This window comes from Acanthochromis polyacanthus, chromosome 21, assembly GCF_021347895.1.
Source record: "Acanthochromis polyacanthus isolate Apoly-LR-REF ecotype Palm Island chromosome 21, KAUST_Apoly_ChrSc, whole genome shotgun sequence".
Lineage (NCBI taxonomy): Eukaryota > Metazoa > Chordata > Actinopteri > Pomacentridae > Acanthochromis > Acanthochromis polyacanthus.
In genome coordinates, this window is record NC_067133.1 from 13457245 (window position 1) to 13468235 (window position 10991).

General features: G+C 43.1%; 2 protein-coding genes across 2 annotated transcripts in view; both read left to right on the forward strand.

Moving 5' to 3' along the window:
• The window catches only part of LOC127531635 (uncharacterized), a 99933-nt gene that overhangs the window by 38715 nt on the left and 50227 nt on the right, over positions 1-10991 (forward strand). Inside the window, exon 3 of the mRNA XM_051941345.1 lies at positions 5456-6046. Within this exon, the coding sequence (XP_051797305.1) occupies positions 5456-6046 (591 nt within the window). The remainder of the gene's footprint in view (positions 1-5455; positions 6047-10991) is intronic.
• The window catches only part of LOC127531677 (uncharacterized), a 70288-nt gene that overhangs the window by 35769 nt on the left and 23528 nt on the right, over positions 1-10991 (forward strand). The window lies entirely within an intron of this gene.

Sequence of the window (10991 nt, forward strand, 5' to 3'; positions counted from 1 at the left end):
CACCCACGGCACGCTGAACGGAGCGACCCGTCTCCCAGCGTCACTATACAAAGTAAAGCAGGCTGTCACTGAAGGCGCCGCAAATCACATAAAGATGGAAGCGGAAAAGCCCATTACCTGTACCAGCGATACTATGTACGTCCCGATTGATCACGCCAGACCCAGCCCGCTCGGCTGCAGTTACCACCACTGGGAGAGCTCAAGAGAAAGCATGAGAGTGAGGTGAAGCCACCCACCTGTGTATATATATGCAGTAGCGCCGGATGCCGCCCCGCTGTCACAGCGACGATTGAAATAGCGCAGTGCCACACAGTGGCTCGGAGGGAGAAACCATCCGGCCACACTATGTAAAGGTATAGTGGAGTAATGGCATGTATTGCAGAGACTGGAGTCACACTCCCTTTGTATTTGTGTTGTAATCTGAGCTGCTCTGTTCACACTGCATGTGAGCTCCTCCCTTTGAACCTGTTGACCCTCCATTGCCTTAATGGAGTGACCTACCATACTGCAGGGGCGTCACCAACCTAATACTGTACTGGGGCACAAAGCATTCATGAGAGTGCGCAAAGTGTGCGAGAAAAAAACATTCAGCACTTATTCACATAAAAAAACCTAAATAGTTCTTTAAACCATTCAGTAATATCAGATTATGTTGTTGTCTAGATCTTTGATTAACCATCTGAAATGTACTGCGGTAATGCATTTGGCCTACTTGTGCACTTTACTCTCGACTTCTAAACCATTACTGATAAATGCAAATAGGAAGAGCAATGAATCTTTTTGAAATATTTATTTCAGTAAACATCTGCAAATTGAACATTTACAAATGTAAAAAAAAATAAAATAAAATAAAGCACCCCAAAATCTCTGGGTTCTTTTATTTCCACAGTAGAAGAATAAATGAACAACTGTTGTGTGTCACTTCAGGCAATCATTTTTTGGGGAGTAAACTGTAACGTCTTGTTATCATTTTTGCAACGTGGTCAATCACTTGTCTGTGGCTTAACTTGGAAAGTTCCTCATTCTCCACTGACATGGTGGCAAGATGGTGAAGCCTATCCTGCCCCATTGTGCTTCTCAGCCAAGTGTGGAGCCGTCTCAGCACACCGAATGTCCGTTCACAAGTGCAGCTGGACACTGGGATGGTCAGAGCTATCTGAATGACCTGTGTCAAGGTTGGGAACATGACTTGATCCAGCAAGCTGAAAACACATTGCATGTCTGTGATTGGAAGGCTCTCCCACTATTATTTACAGGTGATATATATACAGGAAAAGACCTTGAGCTGCTGCTGTTAAACAGTCTGACAGCAGCAGGTTTGAATGACCTGTGGTAGTGCTCCCTCCTTGATGGTGGCGGCAGTAGTTAGTCAGTCTGCTACTGAAGGAGCTGCTCAAAGCTCCTTCAGTGTGGTGGAGGGTGTGAGAGGCATTGTGAATAACGTTAGCTAACTTAGCACAACTTAAGACAGACTTATGTTGCCTAGCTAGCTAGGACTTCACTTACCTCTCTGCTTTATCCCTGCTGCGGGCGAATAACTTTCTGATATCCATCTAGGAGTTACAGTTCGAATCAAATCAAAATCAAAAAAATATATTTAACAAGTTGTCGGCTAACGTTACCGACCTCACGCAGTGATTCTCATCGCCTCTCTCTCTCTCTCTCTACTTCAGTTGATAAGCTGAAGTCGCTACACGTGAATAAGTTACCATATTAATTAGCCATGTGCACATTGTTTGAGTATACTACTATACTACCATACTAAGTAGTATGTGCGCTGTAGTCTATGCTATGTAGACTTGAAACTCCGAAGTGATTTTTATTTTTTTTATTGGTGAATTTTTTACTGGGGCACTGCAGATCAAAACTGGGGCGCGTGCCCCAGTGAAATCTGTCTGGCAACGCGGCTGCCATACTGCATTGCAAAAGTGACAGTGCAGTCCAGTGTAACGCTTTAGGGCTAGGCGGTTGACTACGGCTACATTAGCTGCAACAGAAGACTGTTCTTTAAGGAGCCCAGGGTGTGAATGATGCACCAGAGTCAATATTTGCGTTTTGATATATGTATTAGAAGGTTGATTTTTTTTTTAAACAGACATGAGACAAAGGGGGGGGGGGGGGGGGACACAATAAATAACCAAAAACAAACCAATGTAAGTACAAAGTGCGCCCAAAATACTTTAACATAAATAGTCCATTGACATCTACTTTACTGTGCAAAATCCATAGCAACAACGATCCACGAGTATCCAGAATTCGATCTGAGGTTCCATCCAAGAGTTTGGTGGAAAAAAGAAAACTGATAGTCCTACCAGAATGGGTTCCAGCTCGCCATGGGTTGAGGATTTGGGGGGAGTTACAATGATGAATGTCCGGAGTCCATATGAAGGATGGTGCTTGAAAGTTTCACAGATGATGGAATGACGTAGAGGTGACTCAGTCCCTCTAAAAAACCTGACCTTCAGGATGGAATGTTTGTAGCGTAGCGTCTGAAGCGGCTAAGCGGTCTCAGCGTGTGTTTGTAAGGGGAGTTTTGCATACGTTCCGAGGCTCCCGACTCTGTTTTAAAACATTGCTTACATGAGTAACCACACGACGATCTGTTGCATATTCAACAAATGTGGAGTTAAATTTAACCAACTCACCGATTGTTGAGGTCTAAAGTAATGTTTTCGATGAGAAAACAGCAGTTGTTTGCAACGCAATGAGACAAGCCACAATACCACAGCCACAGCGGAGACAGAGGAGGAGGAAGTGAACTCCGTGACTCCTGATATATAGGGTGTCAGGTGTTTGGGGAACACAGGAAGGGGACCCGCAAAAATAAAAGTCACCAGGTATATTATATGCGGGTTACACCAGCATTCAGTCGGTGCCATAAAAGATTTAAAAAACATAGCGTTTCATTCGTTATTCAGTTAATTTCTATGCAGGTGTTTGATTTTAGCCCAGTGTGAGAGCCTCTACTGTTGCCTTAAGGTTCTCCTTCTCCTTCTCAACTTATGTCTTTTCTGCTTCAGTCTTTGGGTGTCTGTTTGAACAAGCTGCATAATGTAACATTCTGTGCTACAACAAAAAAACATTATTGTTTACAATCTACTAATTTCCGACATTAACATTAACTCCCATGGTTCAAGTACCTCAATAGAAGTTTGCTTTGGATAAATACTCAGTCATTATATTATTTTTCTCACAGTTTAAAATATGTCCTGTAATACTGCAAAAAATGTTGCCTAAAAATATTGAGAATACTACTTAATAATTGCAACTATGAAACCTTCTGAAAGGCCTGCATTCAATGTGGAAGCATTTGTGCTCTGACAAAATCTGCTGGTCACATACCGTCCTACAGCAGGCAGTTTTCACTTTGTTTCTCTTTGTAGGGGTTTTGTGTCTTTATATTGTCATTTTTGTGTCTCCTTCGATTGAATTTTGCAGAACTTTAAAGCAGGTGTTGCAATCAGTTAAAAACAAACTGCATCTTAAGTTTCACACTGAAGACGCAGAGAGGCTCTTAGACTCTTATGTTATTCATTTATTGTTTTTTTTAAATTCTGTTCTTGTAATTAAATCTAAGCTGTAAAATTAAGGACAAGTATATAGACATACAGTGCCTTGCGAAAGTATTCGGCCCCCTTGAACTTTTCAACCTTTCGCCACATTTCAGGCTTCAAACATAAAGATATAAAATTTTAATTTTTTGTCAAGAATCAACAACAGTTGGGACACAATCGTGAAGTGGAATGAAATTTATTGGATATTTTAAACTTTTTTAACAAATAAATTGAAAAGTGGGGTGTGCAATATTATTCGGCCCCTTTACTTTCAGTGCAGCAAACTCACTCCACAAGTTCAGTGAGGATCTGTGAATGATCCAATGTTGTCCTAAATGACTGATGATGATAAATAGAATCCACCTGTGTGTAATCAAGTCTCCGTATAAATGCACCTGCTCTGTGATAGTCTCAGGGTTCTGTTTAAAGTGCAGAGAGCATCATGAAGACCAAGGAACACACCAGGCAGGTCCCAGATACTGTTGTGGAGAAGTTTAAAGCCGGATTTGGATACAAAAAGATTTCCCAAGCTTTAAACATATCAAGGAGCACTGTGCAAGCAATCATATTGAAATGGAAGGAGTATCAGACCACTGCAAATCCACCAAGACCCGGCCGTCCCTCTAAACTTTCACCTCGAACAAGGAGAAGACTGATCAGAGATGCAGCCAAGAGGCCCATGATCACTCTGGATGAACTGCAGAGAGCTACAGCTGAGGTGGGAGAGTCTGTCCATAGGACAACAATCAGTCGTACACTGCACAAATCTGGCCTTTATGGAAGAGTGGCAAGAAGAAAGCCATTTCTCAAAGATATCCATAAAAAGTCTGGTTTGAAGTTTGCCACAAGCCACCTGGGAGACACACCAAACATGTGGAAGAAGGTGCTCTGGTCAGATGAAACCAAAATCCAACTTTTTGGCCACAATGCAAAACGATATGTTTGGCATAAAAGCAACACAGCTCATCACCCTGAACACACCATCCCCACTGTCAAACATGGTGGTGGCAGCCTCATGGTTTGGGCCTGCTTTTCTTCAGCAGGGACAGGGAAGATGGTTAAAATTGATGGGAAGATGAATGGAGCCAAATACAGGACCATTCTGGAAGAAAACCTGTTGGAGTCTGCAAAAGACCTGAGACTGGGATGGAGATTTATCTTCCAGCAGGACAATGATCCAAAACATAAAGCCAAATGTACAATGGAATGGTTCACAAATAAACGTATCCAGGTGTTAGAATGGCCAAGTCAAAGTCCAGACCTGAATCCAATGGAGAATCTGTGGGCAGAGCTGAAGACTGCTGTTCACAAACGCTGTCCATCCAACCTCACTGAGCTCCAGCTGTTTTGCAAGGAAGAATGGGCAAGAATTTCAGTCTCTCGATGTGCAAAACTGATAGAGACATACCCCAAGCGACTTGCAGCTGTAATTGCAGCAAAAGGTGGCGCTACAAAGTATTAATGCAAGGGGGCCGAATAATATTGCACGCCCCACTTTTCAGGTTTTTATTTGTTAAAGAAGTTTAAAATAGCCAATAGATTTCATTCCACGTCACGATTGTGTTCCACTTGTTGTTGATTCTTGACAAAAAATTTAAATTTTATATCTTTATGTTTGAAGCCTGAAATGTGGCGAAAGGTTGAAAAGTTCAAGGGGGCCGAATACTTTCACAAGGCACTGTATATTGGATCAGGTTTTGTTAGCAGATAATAAATATGATGAGCATTGTACATTTTGGGGTTAAAATCATTACTAGGTCATGAAGACTTTAAACTTGGCTCTCTGACATTAAAACCAAGAAATGTGAACGCCTATTTCACACATAGGAACAGGTTGTCCTATACTGGTATGTATGTTTGAACTGGTTTTTAAATCTCAAAATAGATGTTTTGTCTTACAGAGAGGAACTAAAACAGGCCTCGTGCCGCTTCATCACAGATACTCTCAATTACATCGACACAATGAGAAAATTCTGTCATATGTTCCCAAAATGGGAGACATCGAGAAAGACGGAGTTAGAAATGATGATGGACATCAAAGGCAGGGCAGACAAAATTGACCTTGACATCAGCCATGTTACTAAGTCGGAGGACAAAGGTGAGGCTTTTGTGGAATATCTAAAGAGCAAGGTAACCCTAAATGATGACGAAAGGTGTGCAGAGCTAGAGAAGGAGCTGGATGAAGTGTTGAAGGACACTCTGGGAGGTTTGAAGAAGCTTGACTGTTTCCTGGATGCAGTGGAGAAGCTGGTGGTCACCTCACTGCATGTGTTCATGAAGAATCAGGTGTTGCACCTGCCTGAAGAGATCAGCTTTGAATATGTTCAGGTCATCATCGGTGCTGCACAGCAGATCTGCCCTCTCCTCCTGGAGATTAAAAGAGATGCAAACGTCTTCTTCCTTCCCAAACTTCAGAATGTGGAAGTGCTGGCAAATCAGCTGGACAGATACATACAGATCACCAAAACCATGTGTGAGAAGCTGGACAAAAGGTAAACTGATGTTGCAGAAACTAAATGATACACATATGTTGCACAATAAATTTCATGTAAGGCAGAAAATAAGTCAAACTGTCTTTCACAGCTGTTTCAGTGACTTTCGTATGAAAAAGACCGTAAAAACTGGTGAAACTCTATGTGGATTTGACTGAAGATGACCTATAAAGGATGCTTGATAACATCAATCAGCTTGAGGAAATCAGGTACGTTTTACCCAGGAATGTGTTTTGATCCCAAATATGTCAGCACACTCAGGCAAAGTCTTCTAAAGACTTATTGACACATACTGTCAAACTGCATAAAAATGTGCAGTACATAAAGTGTTTGTTAAAATTCTGCTCTGCATAAAGACTGTAGTCCAAACAACACTGAGTCATGCAGCAACACGGTTTCTCCTGGGTTCGACCCAGAAGTCAGTGGAGACATTATATATCTCACCTGAACTGGGAACGGTTTCAGAACACAGCAGGAGGAACTGGAGACATTGCTGCAGCGAGGGACATCTGGAACCTGCTGCCATCATCACCCAATCCCACGAAGAAGATAAAGAGAAGGACATTGATGAATGAAAGGATTTTGATGGCTTTAATAAGGACCAAACTGAGATGGTTATATGACAGGGTCAGAAAATGTCCAAAGAAGCTGGTGTGTGGGGTGTTCCTGGTATGAAGTATAGCAAAAGTGGCCCAAGAAAGGACAAGAAGTCAAGTGGTTACCCAATCATGAAATACCCAATACTGATAGGTGTGTCCATGTGATTCCATGTCCACTACTGAAAGCACCTACAATAGAAATGTGAGTATCAGAACTCTAGCACTGAGCAATGGATGAAGGTGGTCTGAGAAAGGGAAGGCACAACGTGAAGCAGTGTTGTGCTGGGAAACTTTGGGCCCTGTATTCATGTAGATGTTACCTTGACACCTACCTAAACATTGTTGTAATCCATGTACACCCCTTTGTGGTACCGGTAGTCACTGTTGGCAGTAGTTTCTGTAAGGCAGGATAATGCTCTCTGCCACACTGTGAAATTTTGTTCAAGAATGCTTTGAGGAACATGACAAAGAGTGCAAGGTGTTGACATGCACCCCAAATTTCCTAGATCTTAATCCGATAAAGCATCTGTGGGTTGTGCCTGAGAAACAAATTCAACACCACCAGAGGTCAGTAGACTTTAGGCTTCAACTGCTTTTGTGGCACGAGGGGGATGCACACATTAGTAAGGTCATTTTAATGTTGTGGATAAATGCATAATTCACTGTAACTGAATGAAACTAGAGGCAGTCGAGATCTTGTTAAGCAGCAGTTCAGACGTCAGTATTATTTTATTGTGAATATTTCTCTTGAAATGGGGCTGCACAGTGGAGTAGTGGTTGTATAACTTTCTTGACTTTCCTTTAGAAAGGGCTGGAGGACGTAGTGGTTTTTTTTTCACAATAGTCTTACCTACGTAAGTTAAGTTACCAACGCTGTGGTTATACAGTCAGTGGGCGTAACACATGAGGGAGAATGGCGAAAAAGTGGGATGCTTACGGTAAAAAATTTATCAAACTGGTATGTTTGTCAGTTTAACGACCTAACGATCTGTCTGTTAAAATATAGTGGAAAAAAGGTTCGCGTCGGGATGACGGCAGTAACCCGGAATAACAGGCACTGTATGTTGTACTGCGTGAACCTCAATAAAGACATGTTGAGTTGAAAACCGCCGTACTAGTCTTGAAACCCTTCCAGAGGGGGATCACGTAGCTGCAGAAGACGGCTCCGTGAGTGTCTGGACAGTGGTTAGCACTTTCGCCTTGCAGCAAGAAGATTCCCGGATCATGTCCTGGCCTGGGCCTGGGATCTTTCTGCATGAGTTTGCATGTTCTCCAGGCACTCCGGCTTCCTCCCACAGTCCAAAATATGCTGAGGTTAACTGGTTACTCTAAATTGCCCGTAGGTGTGAATGTGAGGTGATCGTTTGTCTGTATATGTAGCCCTGCGACAGACTGGCGACCTGTCCAGGTGTCCCCTGCCTTCACCCGAGTCAGCTGGGATAGGCTCCAGCACCCCTGCGACCCTAGTGAGGATAAAGCGGTTGTATAGAGGATGGATGGATATTTCTCTTGAAATGTTTTATCGTGTAGCCTTCAACAAAAGAGTCACTAAATTAATTTCCCCTTCTCTCCTTTCAGGATGAACCAGTCCTTCCGGATGGTGTTCTTGTTCCGGGAAGTGTCCTGTTCAGACTTCATCAGTCAGTTCGAAGAGCGACAGCCCAGGATGCTGGAGTTTCGAGACAAGATGGAGGAGATTGCTGTTCAGCTGGACAGGATGAATAAGGGTGCAAAGATCTCCAGTGTGGCAGGCAGCTCAGTGGGGGCGATTGCAAGTATACTGTCCATTGTTGGTTTAGCACCGATTCCTGTCACAGCGGGAGTTTCTTTGGCTCTGACAATGACCGGGGTTGGGCTGGGAATGGGCAGCGCAGTCAACAGTGCTGTCACCACCTCACAGAGATCGGAGTAAATGCTACGCAACAAAAGAAAGCTGGTGAAACCTTTGAGACTTCATGGAGGATGTGCAGAGTCTCCAGGAATGTCTGAAGAAGGTGGCCAATCAACCAGTCAGCAAAGTGGAAGCAAATGACGTCGATGTAGCTGTGGGAGTAGGTTGTGGCACTAGCTAAAGTTGGTGCTAATGTTGGTGCTAACGTTGGTAAACTGGTGGCTCAGGAGGGGAAAGCCGTAAGTCGCATATCCATGTGGCTACAGGAAATCCCAGATATTGGTCAGGCAGCAGTCAAAGGGCCTATGCTCTCTCCAGTGCACCCAGGGCCAGCTCCTTTGTATTCAGTGGTCTCTTCCTTGGCGTGGATATCTTCTTCATCTGCAAAGACAGCATCAGTCTGGCTAAAGGCAGCGAGAGTAAAGTCTGAAAGTTCATCAGAGCCAGAGCTGCTCTGTGGAGCTCAGAGATGGACTCATGGCAGAAGATCCATGACTCTCTGCACGAAGGCCAGCCGACATCAGAGAAAAACAAAGTTGCGCTGGAGACGCCATTTTTATTCCAAAGTGAAGGCAAAGAGAGGAAAACAGAGATGGAAGTTCCCTCTACTGAAATGGTGAAACACTGAAGAAACAACAGTCTATGTGTGATTCAGTATAAATCAAACAGGCCCAGACCAGCGCTGTATTAATACCATGATACATATGTAAAAACCATTAGATAATAAATGAACCACTGTATGAAGATTAAACTCTTCTTCATCGTACAATGAAATGTAAAGCTGTTTAAAGCTAATTATCATTTGTTCAGGATTTTATGCATTTTAGGAATTTTTTGGTTATTTCAGGCAGACATTTTTTGTTGACTGAATTTAAACATTATGAAACCTGTTTCAACATATTTAGTCAACAGAGTGAAAGCTCTGTCATACAGACTGAACCTAATGTGTAAATAATCAGAAACATAACATTAAGATGTTCATTCTAGAGGACTGATTACCGCCTTTTTAATTCTGCCAAGTTCTTTCGATTTCTGCAATATATCTGCAAATGTTTAACAAAAATTAAACATTTGTTTGGATTTTACTCTCGGATGTCATTTTTTGAAATATCTTTCTCAGACAATACAACCAAATTTTAAGTGGAATTAAGTCCTCTGTGACAGTAAACTGAACATCTTTTAATTCAATAGAGTTAAAGGGGGGTTAAAAAGTGCAGAACAGTCCTTTGTAAGTTTGAAGGGAAGGAGATGAGGAGCTGAACATAGACTGTATATAAATATACATATATATTTACACTCAACAAAAATATAAATGCTTTCCGTTTTTTATGAGATGAACTCAAAGATCTAAAACTTTTTCCACATACACAATATCATCATTTCTCTCAAATATTGTTCACAAATCTGTCTAAATCTGTGATAGTGAGCACTTCTCCTTTGCTGAGATAATCCATCCCACCTCACAGGTGTGCCATATCAAGATGCTGATTGGACACCATGATTAGTGCACAGGTGTGCCTTAGACTGCCCACAATAAAAGGCCACTCTGAAAGGTGCAGTTTTGTTTTATTGGGGGGGTCCACTCCTCTTCAATGGCTGTGTCAAGTTGCTGGATATTGGCGGGAACTGGTACACGCTGTCGTATACGCCGATCCAGAGCATCCCAAACATGCTCAATGGGTGACATGTCCGGTGAGTATGCTGGCCATGCAAGAACTGGGACGTTTTCAGCTTCCAAGAATTGTGTACAGATCATTGTAACATGGGGCCGTGCATTATCCTGCTGCAACATGAAGTGATGTTCTTGGATGTATGGCACAACAATGGGCCTCAGGATCTCGTCACGGTATCTCTGTGCATTCAAAATGCCATCGATAAAATGCACCTGTGTTCTTCGTCCATAACAGACGCCTGCCCATACCATAACCCCACCGCCACCATGGGCCACTCCATCCACAACATTGACATCAGAAAACCGCTCACCCACACGACGCCACACACGCTGTCTGCCATCTGCCCTGAACAGTGTGAACCGGGATTCATCCGTGAAGACAACACCTTTTCAACGAGCCAGTCGCCATCGAATGTGAGCATTTGCCCACTCAAGTCGGTTACGACGTCGAACTGGAGTCAGGTCGAGACCCCGATGAGGACGACAGCATGCAGATGAGCTTCCCTGAGACAGTTTCTGACAGTTTGTGCAGAACTTCTTTGGTTATGCAAACCGATTTTTTCAGCAGCTGTCTGAGTGGCTGGTCTCAGACCATCTTGGAGGTGAACATTCTGGTGTGGAGGTCCTGGGCTGATGTGGTTACACGTGGTCTGCAGTTGTCAGGCTGGTTGGATGTACTGCCAAATTCTCTGAAACGCCTTTGGAGACGGCTTATGGTAGAGAAATGAACATTCAATACACGAGCAACAGCTCTGGTTGACATTCCTGCTGTCAACATGCCAA